General features: G+C 41.9%; 1 protein-coding gene across 2 annotated transcripts; it reads right to left on the bottom strand.

Moving 5' to 3' along the window:
- Positions 1–27630, bottom strand: LOC135548867 (probable E3 ubiquitin-protein ligase DTX2). Of its 2 annotated transcripts, XM_064978917.1 has the most exons (9): positions 26761–27630; positions 24797–25382; positions 18128–18186; positions 14878–15030; positions 13079–13146; positions 11058–11216; positions 5594–5755; positions 5432–5521; positions 1–3398 (listed from the first exon to the last, which is right to left on the bottom strand). In XM_064978917.1, exons 1-9 carry the CDS (start codon positions 27071–27073, stop codon positions 3132–3134), a joined length of 1857 nt encoding a protein of 618 aa, XP_064834989.1. In that variant the 5' UTR covers positions 27074–27630; the 3' UTR covers positions 1–3131. The 2 variants fall into 2 exon arrangements, with proteins under 2 accessions (XP_064834989.1, XP_064834990.1); XM_064978918.1 differs by lacking the exon at positions 14878–15030 and having other exon boundaries at positions 26761–27629.
- Between the last annotated feature and the right edge of the window lie 22 nt (positions 27631–27652).

Raw genomic sequence — 27652 nt, 5'->3', positions numbered from 1 at the left:
TGCAAGGACTGATCATTATATTCAAATGTATAGTTTTAACCATGTTGAGGCTATACAGAGTTTGTTTAAATGTACATTGTTTAAACATTGGAGTAACAAGGTTCTATTTTGGGTTCTGTTGGGGTATGACAATTGAACTAAGCGCATGAGGCATTTATAAGTTATATTATTCAAGAATCGATGGGTACATAATATTAATATTAAGTAAAACATGGATGTAGCAACTAAGGATTCCACCTTTCAATTATAATGCATTAAGAATACATAAAAAATACAACTGAAACAAAAAGGAAAGTGAGAAGTTTCTCTTCCGGGTTATGCTTCTAAATTAACTGGCATTTACTGGCAAATCTGTTCCTTCACAGTGCTTTCATTACAACCACAAATCTCCAATTATAACACAAACAAGTACTCACTTTGCTACCATTTTGTTTTTGTTATATGCCTGTGTATTTGGTGAGTAAGGACATTGCTCAACAGAAACAAAAAAAATAAGTAATTGCATAATTTACTTTAAAAAGTGTTTACTATCAACCACAGATAACCTGGTAATTACCATACATGTTAATTAAATGCGCTGTCAAAAATAAAAGTGTTACTGATGTTCTATATTCTCCGCGAGAGCTGGCACATTCCATGGAGCATGTCAAAAGGGGTGCGACACATCAGGCTGTTAAAAAAAAAAAGTCCTTTGGTCAAAGATAAGAACGTGCCGCTATATATACACTGCTCAAAAATATAAAGGGAACACTTAAACAACACAATGTAACTCCAAGTCAATCACACTTCTGTGAAATCAAACTGTCCACTTAGGAAGCAACACTGATTGACAATACATTTCACATGCTGTTGTGCAAATGGAATAGACAGCAGTTCCTATGCTTCCTGGCTGATGTTTTGGTCACTTTTGAATGCTGGCGGTGCTTTCACTCTAGTGGTAGCATGAGATGGAGTCTACAACCCACCCAAGTGGCTCAGGTAGTGCAGCTCATCCAGGATGGCACATCAATGCGAGCTGTGGCAAGAAGGTTTGCTGTGTCTGTCAGCGTAGTGTCCAGAGCATGGAGGCGCTACCAGGAGACAGGCCAGTACATCAGGAGACGTGGAGGAGGCCGTAGGAGGGCAACAACCCAGCAGCAGGACCGCTACCTCCGCCTTTGTGCAAGGAGGAGTACTGCCAGAGCCCTGCAAAATTACCTCCAGCAGGCCACAAAATGTGCATGTGTCTGCTCAAACGGTCAGAAACGGACTCCATGAGGGCCCGACATCCACAGGTTGGGGTTGTGTGTACAGCCCAACACCGTGCAGGACGTTTGGTAAATTCGCCACTGGCGCCCTGTGCTCTTCACAGATTAAAGCAGGTTCACACTGAGCACGTGACAGACGTGACAGAGCCTGGAGACGCCGTGGAGAGCGTTATGCTGCCTGCAACATCCTCCAGCATGACCGGTTTGGCGGTGGGTCAGTCATGGTGTGGAGTGGCATTTCTTTGGGGGGCTGCCCAGCCCTCCATGTGTTCGCCAGAGGTAGCCTGACTGCCATTAGGTACCGAGATGAGATCCTCAGACCCCTTGTGAGACCAGACGCTTGTGCGGTTGGCCCTGGGTTCCTTCTAATGCAAGACAATGCTAGACCTCATGTGGCTGGAGTATCAGCAGTTCCTGCAAGAGGAAGGCATTGATGCTATGGACTGGCCCGCCCGTTCCCCAGACCTGAATCCAATTGAGCACATCTGGGACATCATATCTCGCTCCATCCACCAATGCCACGTTGCACCACAGACTGTCCAGGAGTTGGCGGATGCTTTAGTCCAGGTCTGGGAGGAGATCCCTCAGGAGACCATCCGCCACCTCATCAGGAGCATGCCCAGGCGTTGTAGGGAGGTCATACAGGCACGTGGAGGCCACACACACACTACTGAGCCTCATTTTGACTTGTTTTAAGGACATTACATCAAAGTTGGATCAGCCTGTAGTGTGGTTTTCTACTTTAATTTTGAGTGTGACTCCAAATCCAGACCTCTGTGGGTTGCTAAATTTGATTTCCATTGATAATTTTTGTGATTTTGTTGTCAGCACATTCAAGTATGTAAAGAAAAAAGTATTTAATAAGAATATTACATTCATTCAGATCTAGGATGTGTTATTTTAGTGTTCCCTTTATTTTTTTGAGCTATATATATATATATATATATATATATATATAGTGGAGCGCACTTATCTTTGACAAAATTACTTTTGTAGTGCCACACACACAGTGGGTCAAAAAGGTATTTAGTCAGCTCAGATCGAGGGAGATTATCAGTGGTCTTGTATGTCTTCCATTTCCTAATAATTGCTCCCACAGTTGATTTCTTCAAACCAAGCTGCTTACCTATTGCAGGTTCAGTCTTCCCAGCCTGGTGCAGGTCTACAATTTTGTTTCTGGTGTCCTTTGACAGCTCTTTGGTCTTGGCCATAGTGGAGTTTGGAGTGTGACTGTTTGAGGTTGTTGACAGGTGTCTTTTATACTGATAACAAGTTCAAACAGGTGCCATTATACAGGTAACAAGTGGAGGACAGAGGAGCCTCTTAAAGAAGAAGTTACAGGTTTGTGAGAGCCAGACATCTTGCTTGTTTGTAGGTGACCAAATAATTATTTTCCACCATAATTTGCAAATAAATTCATTAAAAATCCTACAATGTGATTTTCGGGACTTTTTTCTTCTCATTTTGTCTGTCATAGTTGAAGTGTACCTATGATGAAAATTACAGGCCTCTCATCTTTTTAAGTGGGAGAACTTGCACAATTGGTGGCTGACTAAATACTTTTTTGCCCCCACTGTGTGTGTGTACATATAAATATATAGAGCACTACAAATATAGGTGACTAAAGGCCTAGGTGACTAAACCACGAGCTAATGGAGCACTACTGCAGCTAATAAAGTCCAAGTCAAACCCCACAGTATCAGTATGTGTAGTATTCAGCACTCTGTACTCAGACATACGTTTTGCATCGAATACTTAATAAAAACGCATCCAGGTGAATACTTGGTTTATCCCTTATGTTCTCTATGTTGAAGTTGCGACATTACGAGGAAAGTGATTCACGGTCAGTTTCACAGTCGGATGCTCCCTAGCCATAACCAGTTTTCACAGTCTAGAGTTTGACGCTCCTCCCTGGCTGGGGTCCTCCTGTCTGATGAGGCAGTCGTCGCTCACCCCCTGGGAGGCCAGCTCGGACAGCACGTTGTCCAGGTAGTTGGGGTCTGGATAGCCATGGCCCGACACGTTGGACATCATCTCCGTCTTGTGGTGGATCTCGTTCCACACCACCGTATCGGGCTCGCCCGTGGTGCTGGATGTTCCCACCGTAAAAATGAGGCGCCGTGTCCATGCCACCTTCAGCAGCTCCAGCACCTGACATGAAATTAGACATGAAATTAGAGATGACATGCCCCCATCACTGAAATTAAAAAATGTGACATTTTGGCCTTACTCAGGCCTTCTTTAAAGACATTACAACGATGAGTCTGTAGATGCTAAAGACAGTCTTGGTGTCATTTGAAACCTTACCGTCTTATGGTCTGAAATATGATTTGTGTTTAGATGAATAACATTTTACATTAATTTCTGGATCATTTAAAAATAAACAAATACTTTGAAAGTACACTTTTTGACATTTAATGAGACAACTAGAAAATATTGTCCCACATACATTGTGTAATTGGATAATCCCCAACAGTGACCTAACTGCCATGGTCGCACACTGGCTAGCAAAAGTGCTATGTACTGTACTTCAGAATCATCTTTTTTCGTCAAGTAAATTTACACATACCTAGAATCTGACTTGGTAAAATGGTGCTGCTAGCAAGACATATAGAAATGTAATATAGAGACAATACAGAGAGGAATTTAAACAATGTAAATACTGTATATTATATACAAAATAAATAGTGAACATAGAACTAAAAGAGTATGAGCTAATTTACAGTGACTTTCACACCTCACTCTAACCATTTTACTCCCCCTAGCAGAGCAGGTTAGAATGTTTTGAAGTTATTTAGACGAGTAAGTGACTGTGGTACTGTTTTGCCATAGTTAATGTACAAACGCTTCCCACGTGTGAAACACACACACACACACACACACACACACACACACACCTCCAAGACCCAAATCTTGTGTTCTTAAATGAGGAAAACCGAGACAAAATCTGTCAGTTCAGCCGCCTTTAAAGTTTCTCCTGGCCCATAGACTAGTTTCAGGGTGAGGAACCTTCTAACATTAAGTTATAAAATACTGAATGTCCTTTTTAAGGTGGTCTGCATCTCTAGGTTATGGTAGAGGTCCATTTCATTTCACATCGACAGGAAATCAGATATAGAAATGGATTTCTTTGGCAAGAACATTTGGATGAATTATCAATAAAACAATTACCTCACACTGTACAGTAAAATAAGCATTTATTAAATATAGCCAACAGGGTAGCGGAGTTGGTCGCAATGAATGGCAAATCAAATTAAAATAGTAATGGAGGAATTGGAACAAGATATTCAAGTGAGAGGTTTCACTATTTTGAATGGTACACCTGAAAATGTAATGTTTTTTATTTTCCCCCTTGAAACTGCTGTCAGACTTCCCCGACTGGTTTTTGCACATTCGAGGAATGTGTGAGTGTAACAATTATTCAAATATTTTGTGAATTTCGCCAGGTTCATATATTCATATAGCATGTCAAGTTATTATGCTTGCCTGAATGCTGGGAAATAGGGGAGCGCGTACTTATGGTTTGCCCTGCATGCTCAAATCATTTGGACGCATAGAGGTAGGCACGCTTTCATCTTCAGAAATGTTACATGTAATAAGCACTAGACAGTGTTTTGTTCATAAATAATGGTGTACATTTAGTGTTTACTCAAAGGGATGGTATTGTAAGTATTACGTTTACAGATGATAATAACATTTCAAATTCAACATGTGGTTGTTAGCTAGCTTGTGTGTTGCATGTGTGAATGATGGCTCGCTCCTTGACGGATCACCGTCCTTTGTATTGTGTCTGCTGTAGAGAGCGGAAATGATTGGCAGAACATGTGTTCTTCAAATGTTTTTATATTTTCTTATGGAAGCAGAAGAAACTCATTACACTGAAAACAGCCTGATCACCGAAGTCCACATCTTCTACCAACGGAGTTACAAAAGGATCACACACACAGCGGAGCTACGGCAGCGCAGTACAGCACCGGTTACATAAGCAGAACAGAGTCAAAATGTTGTGTTCATCAGGGAGCAAACTGGAAAAAAACATACTAAAACAGGGAGGAACTACGTGGACTTGTCCAATGAGAACTGCTAATTTTCTGTTGTGTGCCCTTACGAGCACGTCCAGGGTGTTGTCAACTGTTTGCAGTGTGTTGGTTCGTTGTAAGATAGATGCAGTGTTAGCTGCTTACCTTTCTGCCCTTTTTGTTGTCTGGGAGGAAGCAGAAGCGAGGGAAGCCTCTAGAGGTGTACGACTGCCCGGGATTAGGGTGCTCTGGACCCTGGAGAGAGTGAGGAAGTGAGTGAGTGAGTGTGTCTCATGTGTGTGTCTTGTGTGTGTCTTGTGTGTGTACCTGTATCCCATGGGTGATGCTGTAAATGATCTGGATAGTTCCACAGTCAGGGTGGCCAGGGAGGGACTGGGAGATACTATAGATCTCCATCTTCCCCTTGGGCTGGGTCCCAGTCTTCTCCCCATAGATTGTCTTGCATGAGGGGCACTGGAGGCTGCCATCCTGGAATAGAGAACAGGCAGTCAACCACCTTAGAAGACACCCAACGGAGGCAGACTTTCTTTACAAAATACCAAAAGGCATGTAGAGTGCATTCGGAAAATATTCAGACCCCTCGACTTTTTCCACATTTTGTTCCAGCCTTATTCTAAAATTGATTAAAATATTTTTCCTCAATCTACACACAATACCCCCAACGACAAAGTCAAAACAGGTTTTTAGAAATTGTATCAAATTTACTAAAAATAAAAAACAGAAATACCTTATTTACATAAGAATTCTGACCTTTTGCTATGAGACAAAATTGATCATCCTTGATATGTTTCTACAACTTGATTGGAGTCCATCTGTGGAAAATTCAATTGATTGGACATGATTTGGAAAGGCACACACACCTTTCTCTATAAGGTCCCACAGTTGTCAGTGTATGTCTGAGCAAAAACCAAGCCATGAGGTCGAAGGAATTGTCTGTAGACCTCCAAAACAGGATTGTGTCGAGGCAAAAACAATTGTGGCACTGAAGGTCCCCAAGAACACAGTGGCCTCCATCATTATTAAAATAGAAGAAGTCTGGAACCACCAATACTCTTCCAAGAGCTGGCCGCCTTGCCAAACTGAGCAATCGGGGGGAAAAGGGCCTTGGCCAGGGAGGTGAACGAGAGCCTAATGGTCACTCTGACAGATCTCCAGAGTTCCTCTGTGGAGATGGTTGTTCTTCTGGAAGGTTCTCCCATCTCTGCAGTACTCCGCCAATCAGGCCTTTATGGTAGAGTGGCAAGACGGAAGCCACTCCTCAGTAAAAAGGCACATGACAGCCTGCTTGGAGTTTGCCAAAAGACACCTAGACTCTCAGACCACGAGAAACAAGATTCTCTGGTCTGATGAAACCAATATTGAACTCTTTGGCCTGAATGCCAAGCGTCACGTCTGGAGGAAACCTGGCACCATCCCTACAGTGAAGCATTTGTGGCAGCATCATGCTGTGGGTTGTTTTTCAGGGACTGGGATACTAGTCAGGATCAGCGGAAAGAGATCCTTGATGAAAACCTGCTCCAGAGCGCACAGGACCTCAAACTGGGGCAAAGGACAACGACCCTAAGCACACAGCCAAGACAACGCAGAAGTAGCTTCGGGACAAGTCTCTGAATGTCCTTGAGTGGCCCAGCCAGAGCCCAGACTTAAAACCGATCAAACTAATCTGGAGAGACCTGAAAATAGGGGGTTAGAATAAAGAGTCAAATCTGTAACAAAACATGGAAAGGGTCAAGAGGTCCAAATACACTGTACTTTTTGAATGCACCTTGACATTGTTGTGCTACAGCCGGAATTCAAAATGGGTTATATTTCTCACACAATAACCCATAATGACAAAGTGAAAATGAAATACAGAAATATGTCATTTACATACAGTACCAGTCAAAAGTTGACATACCTACTCATGCCTGGGTTTTTCTATAATTATACTATTTTCTACATTGTGGAATAATTGTGAAGACATCAACACTCTGAAATACATATGGAATCATGTAGTAAAAATACAAAATCACAATATATTTTATATTTGAGATTTACCTTTATTTAAACAAGGCAAGTCAGTTAAGAGCAAATTCTTATTTTCAATGAGAGCCTAGGAACAGTGGGTTAACTGTCTGTTCAGGGGCAGAATGACAGATTTGTACCTTGTCAGCTCAGGGGTTTGCTGGATCGAATCCCTGAGCTGACAAAGTAAAAATCTGTAGTTCTACCCCTGAACAAGGCAGTTAACCCACTGTTCCCCGGTAGGCCAACATTATAAATAACATTTTGTTCCTAACTGACTTTTCCTAACTAAAATATAACAAATAACTGTTTTTCAACAGGACAATGACACAAAACACACCTCCAGGCTATGTAAGGGCTTGTGGCAAAATCCTGCACAGAGCCTTCACCGTGCGCTGCCACTTTAAGAGCGTATCAGCAGTAAGGAAGGGGGAAATAAAGACAGACAGCTCTTTCAGTTCTCTGGGGAGGGGCTCTAGGTTGGCGCGACAGTTGGTTGTGAATGCTATGCTGCAGATGTCCTTGTTTATTTTCAGCGTGTGTAGTTTATAAAGTATTTAACTCAATCATCGGTGTGACCGCTCTAGGTCGTGATCGTTTGGAACCGCACCTGTTATGGATCGCATGGATTAGTAGCAACATTGTTGCGAAGCTTTGACATACAAACCAACAAACCATTGGACGGTCAGACGGGACAACTGCAAGCCTGAAAACCACAGCTAAGATTTCTCTTGCTCTCTCCTCTATCGAACAAAATCTTTACCCCTCTCTAATAAATAGCGCTATAGGCTATTTGACCAAGAAGGAGAAAGATGGTACTGCATCAGTTGACCTGGCCTCTACAATCACCCAACCTCAACCCAATTGAGGTGATGTGGGATGAGTTGAACCACAGTGTGAAGGAAAAGCAGCCAACAAGTGCTTATAATATGTGAGAACTCCTTCATGACTTTTGGAAAAGCATTCCAGGTGAAGCTGGTTGAGAGAATGCCAAGAGTGTGCAAAGCTGTCATCAAGACAAAGGGTAGCTACTTTGAAGAATCTAAAACACAATTTTTTGGTTACTACATGATTCCATGTGTTATTTCATATAAATATTTCATATTTCACAATGTAGGAAATAGTTTAAATAAAGAAAAACCCTTGAATGAGAAGGTGTGTCCAAACTTTTGACTGGTACTGTATATGGAGTGGTACTCAATGTGTTGGATCGGATTTGCCCCAAACATAAAACTTTGTATTCAGGACCAAAGGTTAATCGCTTTGACAATTTAGGTTAGTATTGTGGAGTAACTACAATGTTGTTGATCCATCCTCAGTTGTTTTCTCCTATCACAGCCATTCAACTCTGTAACTGTTTTAAAGTCACCATTGGCCTCACGGTGAAATCTCTGAGCGGTTTTCTTCCTCTTCGTGCAACTCAGTTAGGAAGTACACCTGTATCTTAGGATGGTGTATCAATACACCCAGTCACTACAAAGTGTAATAATAATAATTTCACCATTCTCAAAGGGATATTCAATGTCTGCTTTATTTTATTTTTACCAATAGGTGCCCTGCTTTGCAAAACCTCCCTGGTCTTTGTGATCGAATCTGTGTTTGAAATTCACTGCTCAACTGAGGGACCTTACAGAATTTCATGTGTAGAATACAGAGGTGAGGTCATCATGTTAAATACTATTATTGCACACTGAGTGAGTCCATGCAACTTACGTGAGTTAAGCAAATTTTTACTCCTTAACTTATTTCGGCTTGCCATAACAAAGGAGTTGAATACTTAAACTCAAAACTATGACTGTTGCGATGACCATTGGCAGTCACTGGCAGTCAAAGACCGTTTAGTCACAGTAATTAAGCTTCTCCAAGCTCCGATGCTGCCGATGGTGCTCATTAGTAGTCTACCAAACTTGCTAACTGCCTGGTACTCAACACTACATTGTCCCTCTAATCACTGACATCAATGCAAACGTAATCAAACCCTTCATGAGAGCCCATGTTGTGCAACATTTCTATAGGCTATGCAACTGCGTGAGAAAACAGATCGATGGCCTCTATTAAACATTTGGAGGATCTCATCAGCTTTCGACAGGCTAGTGAAAGTAGGACATGTATTTTTTTCAGCTGCCCGTTTCAAGACAGGTGCATGAAAATGGTTCATTCTAAATCAAATTTCACACAGATTATTTAGTATATGTAAAGACTAGATTAAGAATAGTACGCTGGCTGACAATATTAGCCTATCACTTGAATGATGAATGAAAAAGAGAATGCTTCTTTTTCCCGCAACTTTAAAATCACACACACACACCTCATGCAGCCTAGCCCATAGGCCTATATGTTAGTATCACAACTAAAAAGTGGCCAATTAACTTCTTAAAATGAAGCACATTAATACGCTTTACAACAGGTGTAGAGACATGAGTCAACTTTTGTACTGTGGGGGATAGTAGATTGACAGGCTAGTGCTTTTGCCGTTTGTTAGGCCTACCCATCTCGTTGGCTGACAAAGTAAATGTGGACAGTTCTTCCAAGATCTTCAATATGCACTTTGGAATTGGATAAGGACACACACAGTTGAAAGAGAAAGACCCAATCATGTGACGGAGCTATGTGAGTGAGGTGCTTCGACACGCAGCGGGGAGAAGGGAATTATAATTATTATATTTAGCCCAAGGGCACAACGGCCGCAAAAAGGGGGGTTAGCCGGGAAATTTGAGGAATTGTCAAGTGCTTGTCAAATTGTGAATGAGAGACTTATAATGTACAGCCTGCGCAAAAAAACACAAAGCAGAGCTCGTGCCTTTCATGTGACTTTTTCTCAAATCATTGGAGTCGCATCATGGAGCCTTAGAATGGATCAAAAAAATCACAACATATAGCCCAACATTTGTATCACACCAAAAGTTACAAATATACCTGTTTCTTTGTTTACCGATCAACACAAAATAGCCACATGTGTGCAATCAAATCTTTGAGAAAATATCCTTTATTTTATTCAGCCATTTTCAATTGTATTCTTCAAACTATAAAATAATGGCACGGAATTCTAAGCAAATCTTGTAGGCTAAATTAACTAGTGTAACCCACAGCGTAGCCCACAGCCATATGGCATAGCCTGATCAGGGCCTAACATATGGACTCAGAGTATGCTATTCTATACTTTTGAAATAGACAACATCTTCATATCATGTTTCTTTACACCTGTCTAAAATACATCATGGATTTACTGTGATGGTGTAGGCTATATTACATGGATTTATTAGACTTTTTAAAATGTAGACCATAGGAACATCTACATCAGCGGAAGCCAGGAAATGCTACATGTGTTTAATAACAGTCAATTGCCGTGAGACCGGCAGTTATTTGCTTGACAAATCACCAGCCAACAAAATCTCATGACCGCCACAGCCCTTCTCAAGATGTATTAGCTTTTCATTTAATTTAAAAAAAAATAGAATTCCGCTATGATATTATGGGGTATTGTGTGTAATTTAATACATTTTCAATCCAGGCTGTAACAACAAAATGTGGAAAAAGTCAAGGGGTGTGAATACTTTCTGAAGGTACTGTAATATGACACGTTGTGCGTAACACTTAACTTTTAGCCTGCAAGTACAACGCTTCATTACTTGTTATAAGCATGTACAAGCCATTATAATGCCTTATAAGGCTTATAATATGTTAATGCCTCTATGTCGGACAATATGTGGGCTCGTGTCTTCCAGGGAACCAACTGAATTACATTTAGGATCTCTGTGGCACCCACCTTGGTACCAGTGTTGTACATGGCCAGCATGCAGAGCATGTGGAGGGTGTGTCCACACTTGAACTTGCCCACGGCGCCAGGCTGGATGGACTGGGCTCCCTCAGACGCCACGTTATAATCCGACGGACAAGACAGCCGGTCCATACAGATGATGCAGTCCTGAAACCACAGGGAGAATGTTATAATAAAATTACATGAGAACAAGTATTACAGGATCTCTATGATATTATATTGCAAGACTATAAATTGTGGTTGGGATAACTTGGGGATACAGATGGGTATTGTATACAAAACAGCAGTTGGTTTGCTCATACTGCTTTAGAAATAGGCCAAGCCTGTGTTCATTTTAGAGAAATCATATTGCTTTAGAAATAGGCCAAGCCTGTGTTCATTTTAGAGAAATCATATTGCTTTAGAAATAGGCCAAGCCTGTGTTCATTTTAGAGAAATCATATTGCTTTAGAAATAGGCCAAGCCTGTGTTCATTTTAGAGAAATCATATTGCTTTAGAAATAGACCAAGCCTGTGTTCATTTTAGAGAAATCATATTGCTTTAGAAATAGACCAAGCCTGTGTTCATTTTAGGGAAATCATACTGCTTTAGAAATAGGCCAAGCCTGTGTTCATTTTAGAGAAATCATACTGCTTTAGAAATAGACCAAGCCTGTGTTCATTTTAGAGAAATCATATTGCTTTAGAAATAGGCCAAGCCTGTGTTCATTTTAGAGAAATCATATTGCTTTAGAAATAGGCCAAGCCTGTGTTCATTTTAGAGAAATCATATTGCTTTAGAAATAGGCCAAGCCTGTGTTCATTTTAGAGAAATCATATTGCTTTAGAAATAGGCCAAGCCTGTGTTCATTTTAGAGAAATCATATTGCTTTAGAAATAGGCCAAGCCTGTGTTCATTTTAGAGAAATCATATTGCTTTAGAAATAGGCCAAGCCTGTGTTCATTTTAGAGAAATCATATTGCTTTAGAAATAGGCCAAGCCTGTGTTCATTTTAGAGAAATCATATTGCTTTAGAAATAGGCCAAGCCTGTGTTCATTTTAGAGAAATCATATTGCTTTAGAAATAGGCCAAGCCTGTGTTCATTTTATAGAAATCATATTGCTTTAGAAATAGGCCAAGCCTGTGTTCATTTTAGAGAAATCATATTGCTTTAGAAATAGGCCAAGCCTGTGTTCATTTTAGAGAAATCATACTGCTTTAGAAATAGGCCAAGCCTGTGTTCATTTTAGAGAAATCATATTGCTTTAGAAATAGGCCAAGCCTGTGTTCATTTTAGAGAAATCATATTGCTTTAGAAATAGGCCAAGCCTGTGTTCATTTTCGAGAAATCATATTGCTTTAGAAATAGGCCAAGCCTGTGTTCATTTTCGAGAAATCATATTGCTTTAGAAATAGGCCAAGCCTGTGTTCATTTTAGAGAAATCATATTGCTTTAGAAATAGGCCAAGCCTGTGTTCATTTTAGAGAAATCATACTGCTTTAGAAATAGGCCAAGCCTGTGTTCATTTTAGAGAAATCATATTGCTTTAGAAATAGGCCAAGCCTGTGTTCATTTTAGAGAAATCATACTGCTTTCAACCTGCATACTGCAAATTCTTTGCAAAATAACATTTCTTTCTTCAATACAAATACAATTAGTTGCTTTGTATAAAAAAAAAAAATCACATCACCTAGTTTAAGTCTGAGAGACTACATGCAAACTAAAGCAGGTGTAATTAATTGCATGTTTACAATGAGTTCCAGTGAACGAGGAAACACACGACTGATTCTCCTGCAAGAGCACTACTTCAGTGAGTGCTGCGTAAAAAGACGGCCCCAGGGAGAATTTCCCCCTAGGTACAGATCTAGGATACGATTCCCTTCCCCCAATCCTAACCTTAACCATTAGGGGGGAAAATGCTAAACTGACCCAAGATCAGCATCTAGGGGCAACTTCACCCTATACAAAAAAAACAAAACAAATAAGATATGAGGGAGGAGGAGGGAGATTGACATTGACATGCGTACCTCGTCTTGAGCAGAGGCAACTTCCTCCATGTAGTGGTGAATGACATCCTCTGGTTTCTGGGCTGGGACTGAGAGGATAGTGGACACAATGAACAGCGTTGGGGAGAAGCCAACCACATACACAGGACACAGGTGGTATTATCACGACAGAATTTGTTTTTAATCCATGGCTTTCAGTGGTTGAAACTACAGTGGTTGCCTAGTTGTTTTGCAGTTTGCAAATTATGTTCACAGAAATAATAGCCTAGATTTTATAGCCTATAGTTAAATCCAAAAACATTTTTAACTGACACTTGACTTCCGCAATATTTTATATTTCTGCCTTCTGAAAGCCTAAAGCAAACATCTCCAACTCATTCTGCAGAAGTAGCCTACACACGTCGCTGAGACTTCAGGCTTGTAACATGGATTCTGCAGAAGTAGCCTACACACGTCGCTGAGACTTCAGGCTTGTAACATGGGTTCTGCAGAAGTAGCCTACACACGTCGCTGAGACTTCAGGCTTGTAACATGGGTTCTGCAGAAGTAGCCTACACACGTCGCTGAGACTTCAGGCTTGTAACATGGGTTTGAGGCACACAGTATTAATGTTTGACAGTTATGGCTGAATGAGAGAAGAGGGTAAGATAGTGACATTAATCTACTAATGTGCCAAACGCACCCTCTTGCTCTTCCTTCGTCAGTCAGGGTATGCGTCACAAATGCCACCTTTTTCCCCGACATTGGTCAAAAGTAGTGCACTATGTAGGGAATATGGTGCCAATTTGGGATGCTTCCTCAGAGTTAAATTTGTGAATGTCAGTTCGCTCTGCCATCTTTATATAACACCTTCGTAAATAAAAAGGCATTATATGAAGATAAGCTGGATCCAAAAAGCAGGAACACGATTAGTTCTGAAGGAAACACACCAATGTTTGTTAGCTAATGAATACGGTGTTGACCGCCAAGCAACATCACAACACTGATTTGTGGATATGAATGAGAGAGTCACGGGAGGGCAAATGATTCGTATAGAGACAAGTAGGCGATGGAATGAGATAAGAGTGAGCACATGTAAGATAAAAGGACGCTATACTAGCCTGCAGATAACAATCAAACACACTGCCTGAGATGCCTTTTCAGGTTACATTTTGAAATACATGCATGCATGCATGCATACATACATTACATTACATTACATTACATTACATTACATTACATACCAAAATGTAACCTGAAATGGCATTTTAGAGGCACAGCTTTTGTTATCATATTTATATATATATAAAATACACACACAACTTAATGATAAATGGTTCCTTACACTGTTAGTAGTATATCAGCCAGGGGAAATGTAATCCATGGTTCAGGTTTATTTTAAAAGCCACTACTAACTTGAGCTAAATTTAGCCACCTCTAGTGAAAAATCTATGGGAGTGATAGGGGCAACCATGATATATTTTGGGCCAAATCACCTTTAAGTCAAGTCAAACCAAATCAATGAGTTGATTTCAGTTGCCCCCATCACTCCCATTGATTGTAAGTCTTGTGTAGTGACTATTGAGATCCTAAAACTGAGTGAGAATAGGAATTCCTAGCTCGGATTTCGCCAATGTTTCACCAGGCAGGCATATTAGTTTACCCACCACAAAAACACAAGGAATACATTTTCTTTCATATTTGAACATGTATTACAACTTGTTTGGGATAACTCAAGATGACAACACAATGGAAAGCATTGGATGTGACAAGGCACAGAGCTGGATGCAGGCCCATAATGGGGGGGTAGGAGGGGGGGGGGGGGGGGGTGGCGTAGCTACCTGTCCTGTGCTGCCTCTTTTCCCTCCTAACCGAGCTGCGACTTTTGGAGCCCGCGGGCCTGCTGCTGCTGCTGGGGGGAGGAGGAGCGGAGGAGGGGGCACTCATGAAGCGCACGCCGAGTCCCACTGCTGACATCAAAATGGAGGCCATGCCTGGAGTGGGTGGCCAGGGGAGGACCGGTGGAGACATGCAGAGGGGGTGGGGGACAGGGGGACGGGGGGGACGGGGGTTGGAAGGGGATCGGGACCAAAGGGATGCGACATGGTGGATAAAGCAGTGACTGACTGGTGGGAAAAGAGGGCGTGCATTGGGAAGTTTGGGAAGCTTCCAGACCAATTCTGCTTGGTCAAAATAGAGAACATTGGATTCAGGAATAAGAAGTAATTTGGATTCAGTAAAGAAAATGTGTTTGAGTAACATTCAGCAGTAATAAATGTGGGCTGATGTGATAAATGCACCGATTTCCTTTTTAAAGCCATATTGTAAGGTTCTGCCTCGATTCTGGACAGCATTTAGCTTAGTGGTTATAAGCGTTGGACCAGTAACTGAATGGCTGCCGAGTCGATATCCCTGAACCAACTATGTGGGAAAAAAAATTCTGTTATTTCATTAAGGGTACGTTTTAAAGAGCACACAAACAAATATTTACAAAATGTGACAAAGAAAATATTCAAAAAATGCACTCTACAAAACATTTTAGCGAAAGTCCAACTGAACCAAAAGTGTTCACATGCAAAATAAGCTGAATTGCTGTTGGTCACACATGCATATACAGTGGGGCAAAAAAGTATTTAGTCAGCCACCAATTGTGCAAGTTCTCCCACTTAAAAATATGAGAGAGGCCTGTAATTTTCATCATAGGTACACTTCAACTATGACAGACAAAATGAGAAAAAAAAAAAAAAAATCAAGAAAATCACATTGTAGGATTTTTAATTAATTTATTTGCAATTTATGGTGGAAAATTAGTATTTGGTCAATAACAAAAGTTTCTCAATACTTTGTTATATACCCTTTGTTTGCAATGACAGAGGTCAAACGTTTTCTGTAAGTCTTCACAAGGTTTTCACACACGGTTGCTGGTAATTTTGGCCCATTCCTCCATGCAGATCTCCTCTAGAGCAGTGATGTTTTGGGGCTGTTGCTGGGCAACACGGACTTTCAACTCCTCCAAAGATTTTCTATGGGGTTGAGATCTGGAGACTGGCTAGGCCACTCCAGGACCTTGAAATGCTTCTTAAGAAGCCACTCCTTCGTTGCCCGGGCGGTGTGTTTGGGATCATTGCCATGCTGAAAGACCCAACCACGTTTCATCTTCAATGACCTTGCTGATGGAAGGAGGTTTTCACTCTAAATCTCACGATACATGGCCCCATTCATTCTTTCCTTTACACGGATCAGTCGTCCAGGTCCCTTTGCAGAAAAACAGCCCCAAAGCATGATGTTTCCACCCCCATGATTCACAGTAGGTATGGTGTTCTTTGGATGCAACTCAGCATTCATTTGTCCTCCAAACACGACAAGATGAGTTTTTACCCAAAAGTTATATTTTGGTTTCATCTGACCATATGACATTCTCTCAATCTTCTTCTGGATCATCCAAATGCTCTCTAGCAAACTTCAGATGGGCCTGGACATGTACTGGCTTAAGCAGGGTGACACATTTGGCACTGCAGGATTTGAGTCCTTGGCGGCATGGTGTGTTACTGATGGTAGGCTTTGCTACTTAGGTCCCAGCTTTCTGCAGGTCATTCACTAGGTCCCCCCGTGTGGTTCTGGGATTTTTGCTCACCGTTCTTGTGATCACTTTGACCCCAAGGGGTGAGTTCTTGCATGGTGCCCCAGATCGAGGGAGATTATCAGTGGTGTTGTATGTCTTCCATTTCCTAATAATTGCTCCCACAGTTGATTTCTTCAAACCAAGCTGCTTACCTATTGCAGATTCAGTCTTCCCAGCCTGGTGCAGGTCTACAATTTTGTTTCTGGTGTCCTTTGACAGCTCTTTGGTCTTGGCCATAGTGGAGTTTGGAGTGTGACTGTTTGAGGTTGTGGACAGGTGTCTTTTATACTGATAACAAGTTCAAACAGGTGCCATTAATACAGGTAATGAGTGGAGGACAGAGGAGCCTCTTAAAAGAAGAAGTTACAGAGAGAGAGCCAGAAATCTTGCTTGTTTGTAGGTTACCAAATACTTATTTTCCACCATAATTTGCAAATTAAATTAATTCAAAATCCTACAATGTGAATTTCTGGATTTTTTTCCCCTAATTTTGTCTGTCATAGTTGCAGTGTACCTATGATGAAAATTACAGGCCTCTCATCTTTTTAAGTGAGACAACTTGCACAATTGGTGGCTGACTAAATACTTTTTTGCCCCACTGTATATATGCTCGGTCTGTCTCTCTGGTGGCCTGCTGGCTCAACAGGAATTCAATGTTTTTTTTTGCGTAAAAAGATTAACTGCTAGCTAGGACATTTTGGACATTGCGAAATAACCATATACAAATAAAATAAAACGGTTTGGATAAAACGACAACATCCTAAGTGTAACGGAAAATGTAACGAGAAAGAAAAAAGTGAACTATTGCTTTAACTATTCCTTTTCATTAAGACCACAAACCCCTGAGACTACCCTGGAAAATAAATTACATCATGGGCTGGGCAACTGAAAGAACCAAGCCTGGTTGGTGCACAACAGGGCCTGGTCTGTGGAGATTGTGCACAGTGATAAACTGAGGTGCTAGGCTAGTTGTCTAGAGAGACACAATGGCTTTCACACCATAGACAGTGACAGGCCATTGCCATGAAATCACAAAGGAGTTCTCTGTATCACTGCTTTAATGACTGGTCAACAAAAGCTGTGCCTCTAAAATCTGTCAGGTCTATCAGATAAGCTTACTAAAGCACACAATTGCTGGACAGTGCTGTCAAATGTGTAGCCTATTTCTGGTGTATCAGCCATCTTTGTTAAGTCATTAGCTTGCCATAGGCTACACATTTGGCTGAAACAAAGTATGTCAACGAACATCGATTTTAAAACTTATGAGTGTGAAAACGCAACACTTTTTTACCCTCTTACTTTCACACTGAGACGTAACCTCATGGAGCAGAAGGTTCTGCCATCGTCAACAAGAAAAACAATGCTTTACCGAAACGGCTAGAATTCACATGGATGGGGACTGTAAGAATACAGGTAGTACCACCAATGGGGACGTGAAAATTGGATGAATTTACTTGGGACCTCTTTACCTGCCAGGGCTGAGCTCACACTGGTGGATCCATTCAGTTGCACAGGGATGGCGGGGATACTGTGGCAGAAGAAACAGGAAAACAGACATTAACGGAGCATGGTGAAGGCCAAAAGGCACACATACGAACGTACACACCATTGCATAAGCAATCAAATGAAGAACTGATGTGGTGGTTTCTCAAAAAGAAAAAGAAAAAAAAAGAGCTCCAGACACTGCAGAATCCATCCACGATATCATCTATATTGAATAGTTCTGCGGCCTGTCACTGCAGGTTAACAATTATATCAATAACAATACTAAAAGGTTACGATTTGAATTTCTCAACTTTCGACATTCTAAACTAAAAAGCTAGGAAATCCACAGAAGATAAATGTCCTTCCTCTGATTAATGATGGATGGGGAGCTAGCGTGGCCTTGCTAAAACATGCCTGCCTGTGTTCAGAGTTGAACCTGCCCCCATGAGGAGGAGAACAATGGACCCCCAAAAATCCGGCTTTCCTGCTCCACGTCAGACAAAGGCCAGGGGTACTACGATGCACTGTGCAGTATTTCCTCCTGGTTTCCAAAACTGTCATGTTGTTCCACTGAGGCCTGTGTTCAGTGGTGCCCAAGAGAGAGCAGAGCATAAGCAGAGAAGTCCTGCTGCAAGTATTCCAGAACACATGCAGAGAGAGCCTACCACAGTTACGCATATCTAGTGAACTGATACCTACAGTGTGTCTATGTATACAGTAGCAGTCAAAAGTTTGGACACACTCATTCCAGGATTTTCTTCTTTGTCTACATTGTAGAATAATAGTGTAGACATGAAACTATAAAATAACACATATGGAATCATGTAGTAACCAAAAAAAGTGTATATTTTAGATTCTTCAAAGTAGCCACCATTTGCCTTGATAACAGCTTTGCACACTCTAGGCACTCTCAACCAGCTTCATGAGGTACTCACCTGGAAAGCATTTCATTTAACAGATGTGCCTTGTTAAAAGTTACATTTGTGGAATTTATTTAGCATAGTGGTTAGAGCGTTGGGCCAGTAACCGAAAGGTTGCTAGATCGAATCCTCGAGCTGACAAGGTAAAGAATCTGTCGTTCTGCCCCTGAACAAGGCAGTTAACCCACTGTTCCTAGGCCGTCACTGTAAATAAGAATTTGTTCTTAACTGACTTGCCTATGTAAATAAAATAAAAAGTCATTCTTAATGCGTTTGAGCCAAACAGTTATGTTGTGACAAGGTAGGAGTGGTATACAGAAGACAGTCCTATTTGGTAAAATATACCAAGTCCATATTATGGCAAGAACAGCTCAAATAAGCAAAGAGAACCGACAGTCCATCATTACTTGAAGACATGTAGGTCAGTCAATCCGGAAAATGTCAAGAACTTTGAAAGTTTCTGCAAGTGCAGTCGCAAAAACCATCAAGCGCTATGATGAAACTGGCTCTCATGAGGAACAGCACAGGAAAGGAAGACCCTGAGTTACCTCGGCTGCAGAGGATACGTTCATTAGAGAGTTACCAGCCTCAGAAATTGCAGCCCAAATAAATGCTTCAGAGTTCAAGTAACAGACATCTCAACATCAACTGTTCAGAGGAGACGGCGTGAATCAGGCCTTCATGGTCGATTGCTGCAAAGAAACCACTACTAAAGGAGACCAATAATAAAGAAGAGACTTGCTTGGGCCAAGAAACAAAAGCAATGGCCATCAGACTAGGCTAAATCTGTCCTTGGTCTGACGAGTCTAAATGTGACATCATTAGTTCCAACCACCATGTCTTTGTAAGACGCAGAATACGTAAACGGATGATCTCCGTATGTGTGGTTCCAACCGTGAAGCATGGAGGTGGTGGTGTAATGGTGCTTTGCTGGTGACAGTGATTTCTTTAGAATTCAAGGCACACTTAACGAGCATGGCTGGTTTGTGCTTAGTAGGTTTATTATTTGTTTTTCAACATGAAAATGGAGAGTGACTCCAAGGAGAGTGATGGAGTGCCGCATAAGACCTGGACTCCATAACCACCCGATCTCAAGCCAATTGAGATGGTTTGAGATGAGTTGGACCACGAAGTGAAGGAAAAGCAGCCAACAAATGTGCAACATATATTTTAATTTATTTAACTTGGCAAGTCAGTTATGAAAAATTCTTATTTTACAATGACGGAATAGCCCAGGCAAACCCTTCTCTAACCCGGACGACGCTTGGCCAATTGTGCGCAGCCCTATGGGACTCTCGATCACGGCCGGATGTGATACCTTGTTTCGATCCCGGGCTGTATGTGGTGATGCCTCTAGCACTGCAAGGCATTGCCTTAGACGGCTGTGCCACTAAGGAGCACAACATATATGGGAACTCCTTCAAGACTGTTGGGAGAATGCCAAGAGTGTGCAAAGCTGTCATCAAGGCAAAGGGAGGCTCTTTAAAAGATTAGAAAATATATTGATTTGTTTTAACACTTTTTTGCATCCTACATGTTTCCATATGTTATTTCATAGTTTTGATTTCTGCTCTCTTATTCTACAAAGTAGACAATAGTAAAAATAAAGAAACATGTGTATGGTACTGTATATACAACTGAAGTCAGAAGTTTACATACACGAAGGTTGGGGTCATTAAAAAAAAACTATTTTTCAACCACTCCACACATTTCTTGTGTGTCAAACTATAGTTTTGGCAAGTCGGTTAGGACATCTATTTTGTGCATGACAAGTCATTTTTTCAACAATTGTTTACAGACAGATTATTTCACTATCACAATTCTAGTGGGTCAGAAGTTTACATACACGAAGTATCTGTGCCTTTAAACATCTTGGAAAATTCCAGAAAATGATGTCATGGCTTTAGATGCTTCTGATAGGCTAATTGACATCATTAGAGTCAATTGGAGGTGTACTTGTGGATGTAATTCAAGGCCTACCTTCAAACTCAGTGTTTCTTTGCTTGACATCATGGGAAAATCAAACTAAATCAGTCAAGACGTCAGAAACAAAATTGTAGACCTCCACAAGTCGGATTCATCCTTGGGAGCAATTTCCAAACGCCTAAAGGTACCACGTCCATCTGTACAAACTATAGTATGCAAGAATAAACACCATGGGACCACACAGCCGTCATACCTCTGAGGAAGGAGACACGTTCTGTCTCCTAGAGATGAATGTACTTTAGTGCGAAAAGTGCAAATCAATCCCAGAACAACAGCAAATGATCTTGTGAAGATGCTGGAGGAAACAGGTATAAAAGTATCTATATCCACAGTAAAACATGTCCTATATCGACATAACCTGAAAGGCCGCTCAGCAAGGAAGAAGCCACTGCTCCAAAACCGCCATAAAAAAACAGACTACGGTTTGTAACTGCACATGGGGACAAAGATTGTACTTTTTGGAGAAATGTCCTCTGGTCCGATGAAACCAAACTAGAACTGTTTGACCATAATGACCATCGTTATGTTTGGAGGAAAAGGGGGATGCTTGCAAGCCGAAGAACACCATCCCAACCGTGAAGCACGGGGGTGACAGCATCATGATGTGGGGGTGCTTCACTGCAGGAGGTGCACTTGATAAAATAGATGGCATCATGAGGAAGGAGAATTGTGGATATATTAAAGCAACATCAAGACATCAGTCAGGAAGTTAAAGCTTGGGCACACATGGGTCTTCCAAATGGCTTGTCTGAGCGGATAACTCTAGGAAACGTCTTGGTGGTTCCAAACTTTTTCCACTTAAGAATGGAGGCCACTATGCTGCATACATTTTTTGGTACCCTTCCCCAGATCTGTGCCTCGACACAATCCTGTCTCGGAGCCCAATAAACAATTCCGTCGACCTCATGGCTTTGTTTTTGCTCTGACATGCACTGTCAATTGTGGGACATTATACTGACAGGTGTGTGCAGTTCCAAATCATGTCCAATCAATTGAATTTACCACAGGTGGACTTAGGGCTGGGCGCTAAATCAATAATTAGAGGTAATTACTTCCCTCAATAACGATATAAAAACGTTTAGATTAATTTCCGATAGGGTCGATATTGAATAATTAGGTACAGCAGTCCATTTCACAACTGACACAGCAGGAACGTGCAGAGAAGTGACAATATATATTTTTTATTTATTTTACTAGGCAAGTCAGTTAAGAACAAATTCTTATTTTCAATGCCGGCCTAGGAACAGTGGGTTAACTGCCTGTTCAGGGGCAGAACGACAGATTTGTACCTTGTCAGCTCGGGGATTTGAACTTACAACCTTTCGGTTACGAGTCCAACGCTCTAAACACTAGGCTACCCTGCCCTATACGCCCATCAAAAAACAGTTAGCACCTCAAGTTTATTTATTTATCCTTTATTTTACCAGGTAAGTTGACTGAGAACACGTTCTCATTTGCAGCAACGACCTGGGGAATAGTTACAGGGGAGAGGAGGGGGATGAATGAACCAATTGTAAACTGGGGATTATTAGGTGACCGTGATGGTTTGAGGGCCAGATTGGGAATTTAGCCAGGACACCGGGGTTAACACCCCTACTCTTACGATAACTGCCATGGGATCTTTAATGACCTCAGAGAGTCAGGACACCCGTTTAACGTCCCATCCGAAAGACGGCACCCTACACAGGGCAGTGTCCCCAATCACTGCCCTGGGGCATTGGGATATTGTTTAGACCAGAGGAAAGAGTGCCTCTTACTGGCCCTCCAACACCACTTGGTGGATTGGCCACTATTAACCACGAAAAATGAGTGATGTAGGCGAAAACAGTTATCGCCATGGAGAAGGAGCAGCTTCCAACGAAGAAATTATCGATACAAAGGGTTAAACTGTTTCAGTAATTTGGAAGTGGTTTGGATTTTTTAAGTCCGACAAAGAGCAGAGCAATGTTTGGTGCAAATTGTGCCGTAGACAGGTGGCTACGAAGTCTGGTAATACGACAAATGTTTTTCAACAACAAAATCACTCTTTGGAACATGCAGGAAGTTTGAGTATTGATGAATGCCCCTCAAGCACCAGCCAATCTAGGAATGTTTGCCTGAAGCAGTCAACACACAGAGTTTATGCCCTACAAGCAAACATCAAAAATACAAAGACATCACAAATACTATTATGCATTGCATTGCTAAGGACATGCTACCAATTAGCACAGTCAAAAAAGGAAGGTTTCAAGAGGCTTATTAGTTTTATTGACCCCAGGTACGTGCTCCCTGGCCGCAAACATGGAACATTTCTTGAAGTATAATTTTATGTGTAGCTCACAATTTTTATTTTATGGAACCTTTATTTAACTAGCCAAGTCAGTTAAGAACAACTTCTTATTTACAATGATGGCCTATCAGGGAACAGTGGTTTAACTGCCTTCTTCAGGGGTAGAATGACAAATTTTTTACCTTGGGAATTCGATCTAGCAACCTTTTGGTTACTGGCCCAACGCTCTAACCACTAGGCTACCTGCCTGGTAGTTTGTTAAGGCATTAGGCATTATTGAGTCTGAAGCATATATGTACCTTTTAGACATTATTTGATTAATATCATGATAATTATCGTTATCGAATGAAAATGAAAAAAATATATAGATATCGTGATAATTGAATTTCCATATCGCCCAGCCCTAGGTGGACTTCAATCAAATTGTAGAAACATCAAGGATGAGTGCAATGTCGAGTCTCATAGCAAAGGGTCTGAATACTTATGTAAATAAGGTATCTGTTTTTTTTTTGGGGGGCAATATATAGATTTTTAGAATAAGGCTGTAACATAAATTGTGAAAAAAGGGGTCTGTATACTTTCTAAATGCACTGTACTTTGTGTGCTTTCTCTCCAAGTTGGCAAGGATCTGGAGTAATGTGAATGTTTCTGTTCAACATTGCTTAATGCTGCCACTTTTCACTCAAGTTATTTTAAGAATATTTGGCAGGCGCTGTATGGCATCAAGTCTGCTTCAAAACATTCAGAAATAGTGCCACTAAGGTATTATTGAAAACAAAAATGCTATATGACCGTCAAAAGCTTTCGTCCGGGTGCTTTGTTCGTCACATGGTGTGACATAGCCTCGGCCTACTACAACCAGGGACCACATAGTGACAACAATGGGAGGAAGTGTGTGTGACACGCAGCAGTTGATGTAATGTAACCCTTTAAAAACATCAGCGGGGTATTGACCAAGCAGAGCTTTGGGTCACAAATCTTGTTTCCTATCCTGCGTAACACCACTTCCTCTTTAGTGGAGGTCAACAAAACACCTTATCCTGGTGTTTTCGCACAGTGTTTGTGAATCTTTCAGATTCAGCACTCTATGACATACTGCAGTTTAACCCCAAATCATAACAATATGTCACTTAGCTCAAGATGAAATTATAGATCATAGAAATAAATTGGTTCAAAACAACAATTGGGTCTAAGGCGGCGTTTACAGACAGTCCAAGTCTGATCTTTTGCCACTAATTGGTCTTTTGAGCAATCAGATCTGATAATTTGCCAATAATTGGGAAAAAGATCAGAATTGGGCTGCCTGTGTAAACTCTGCCTAAATGTCAATCAGGCCCTCTATCAGTAGGCTGTGCCTTACTCAACTCAAAGATTATTAGTCTAAATGGATAAGCTCCTAAATGAGTCGACAATTACTTTTCAAACAATGTCAACAAAGCAAAGGTTGAAAAGGCCATAAGATGGACCTGAGGACCCACCTTAAGCCATTGGCACTGGTGGACAAGGCCAGTTGAGTTCCAGGGAGTTGACTAGCGGAGGGTGCCAGTGGCCAGGGGCCTCCCCACGCCATTCCCCCCACAGAAAGTGGCCTCCTGGGGTAGGGTGAGTACACTGAGGTGGGGTGAGCTCCAGTCGCCCTGCTAGGGACCTGGAGGGTAGGCCGGCTCAGCTGCCCCGACGAGAAGGAATGGCGCGAGCGGCTGGACATGGGGCCAGTGCTGCTGTGGCTCAGACACTGCTGGCAGGAGCAGGCCGGGCCCGAGTGTATGACGGAAGCACCAGATGCCAGTGGGTAGGGGAGGTTACCCTGCCGTCGTACCTGTCGCCGGTAGCCTGTGGCCTTGTTGACCTGGGCCAGCGCCGTGAGGTCCACTATGTAGTTATAGCCGTGTGAGACAATGTCCGCCGTGGCCTGCCGTGCCTGGTAGCTGTGTTCTAGTAGGATAGAAGTGCGAGTCTCGTATGGAGTCCATCCTCCTTCGTCATTCACCCACTCCCAATATACTCCGCTACCCAAGCCTGAGGACTGGGCAAACAATTGGCGGCGTACAGACCGCGTTTTCCCTAGAGAGGAAAGAACAACACAGAATTAATAATGTACTCATGAGGCAAAAGTGCTTTGCACAGAAGATTATGCAATAGACATCAGTGAATGCCAAACTATTTATTAATTATAGTCTTAGTCTAGTAGTAGTGTGGTTCATGATGTCAACTTAGTGCACTGAACATCCATTAACGCCTGAGCAACAGAGCATCTGCACCCCCACTTTTTTAACCAGAAAATGATCATGAGTCATTGGGTAATTTGTCATTTTCAATTATTAATGTTTAGATCTAGTCTGCATTAAAATGGATTGTCCATTTTACATACAATATATATGTATACACAAAAGTATGTGGACACCCCTTCAAATTAATGGATTCTGCTATTTTAGCCACACCAGTTGCTGACAGGTGTATAAAATTGAGCACACAGCCAGACAATCTCCATAGACAAACATTGGCAGTAGAATGGCCTTACTGAAGAGCTCAGTGACTTTCAACGTGGCACCGTCATAGGACGCCACCTTTCCAACAACTCAGTTCGTCAAATTTCAGCCCTACTCGAGCTGCCCCGGTCAACTGTAAATGCTTTGATTACGAAGCCCTAGGCCCCTTAGTTCCAGTGAAGGGACATCTTAATGTTACAACATACAATGACATTGTAAATGATTCTGTGCTTCCAACATTGTGGCAAGAGTTTGGGGAAGGCCCTTTCCTGTTTCAGCATGACAATACCTCCGTGCACAAAGCAAGGTCCATATAGAAATGGTTTGTTGAGATCAATGTGGAAGCCCTGACCTCAACCCCATCGAACACCTTTGGGATGAATTGATACTCTGACATCAGTGCCCGACCTCACTAATGCTCGTGGCAGAAAGGAAGCAAGTCCCCGCAATGATCCAACATCTAGTGGAAAGGCTTCCCAGAAGCACAAGCATTTCACTCACAATAACATCTGCTAACCATGTGTATGTGACCAATAAAGTTGGATTTGAGGAGTGGAGGCTGTTATAGCAGCGAAGGGGGACCAAATGCATATTAATGCCCATGATTTTGGAATTAGATGTTCGATGAGTAACTTAAGTGTCCACAGTTTTGGTCACGTAGTGTATATTCCCTGGCTTAATATAATATCTGTGACATTGCAGTTACAGTTAGCCAGCTAACTAGTTAGCCAAAGAAAGCGTTGCCATCGCTGGGAAATAGTAGCTGACTCTTCGCTATAGCTGTTATCAAGTTTAGCAATGCGATTATGTTTGGCTTATGGTGGCTAACACATGATCACAACAACAGCTAGCTATATAGCGCTGCGCAAGTTAGGGCATTAAAACTAAAGCTCGAAGGCTTCCGTTGAGTTGTAATGTAAAGCATACATAGGGCAGTGGCTTAATTTCCTTACCTGTATCTTGGCGGAACTGTTTCAAGCTTGGTATGTCTATAAGATAAGGCGACAAACTGGGATCTGATTGTCCGAGCCAGATACTGGTGGAGCCAGGACCCCCACTCCTGTGTCCCCGCGGAGAAGAGAAACATTGTTCTATGTAGCCGCTCACCTGGCCGCTGTACGGTAGCCAGACGCCAAGATCATCCTGCCATTCCCATACAACGACCATAGGCTGTGATTGTCCAGGTGCTCCCGAGGTCGGGGTCGAGACAGAGGGTCCATTTCTAGACACATTTCTCCCCACACAGGAGCTAGAGGCAGTGGCCATATCTTGCAGCTACTAGCCAGTGCCAGCTAATGTTACGTCAAATCCAGTAAACGAAACGATAGTTAAGGGAATAAAGCGGAGGCTGGTAAACTAACGTTAGATAGGTTCAGGAAGTCAGATGGACAAACTACAGGACACCTTGCCAACTAACGTTATCCCATCAATAAAATGTAACGTTAGCTAGCAAAACAAAGTAACTAACGTTTACACGATTAGTCCGCTAACGTTACGCTAGCAAAGCATATTGAGTTTACAAGATGGAAAGCTAGCTAGCCATCTAGCTTGGATTCTTAAAATGCCTCATTTTTACAATACGACTGATTCCAGGTCAGGCGGTAAACGTTCAAGCAAACGTATAAAAAACATTTTGGCGAAGCAATGAATCCTTCGATTCGGAAATGTATGTATCTATGCTAATCATACATTGCATACCAACGCAAACTGGCTAGCCACCAATCTGTCTGAACCACAGAAATAGAATGAATAGAAGGGCCTTCCCCATTCAAACCCAATAATAGATACACACGGCGAGGCATAGCTTTACATGACCACGCCCCCGATTACGGGTACTGTATTGTA

Source organism: Oncorhynchus masou, chromosome 11 (assembly GCF_036934945.1).
Source record: "Oncorhynchus masou masou isolate Uvic2021 chromosome 11, UVic_Omas_1.1, whole genome shotgun sequence".
Taxonomy (NCBI): domain Eukaryota; kingdom Metazoa; phylum Chordata; class Actinopteri; order Salmoniformes; family Salmonidae; genus Oncorhynchus; species Oncorhynchus masou.
This window is presented reverse-complemented; position numbering and strand designations above follow the sequence as displayed.

Bases quoted from the DNA above. Each gene is read 5' to 3' on its own strand.
- LOC135548867 (XM_064978917.1), bottom strand. From the start codon at position 27,073: ATGGCCACTGCCTCTAGCTCCTGTGTGGGGAGAAATGTGTCTAGAAAT. The intron at 5,756-11,057 runs GTGGGTGCCACA...TCTCTATTCCAG, and splicing joins TGTACAACACTGGTACCAAG to GATGGCAGCCTCCAGTGCCC. The intron at 3,399-5,431 runs GTAAGCAGCTAA...ATTTCATGTCAG, and splicing joins ACAACAAAAAGGGCAGAAAG to GTGCTGGAGCTGCTGAAGGT.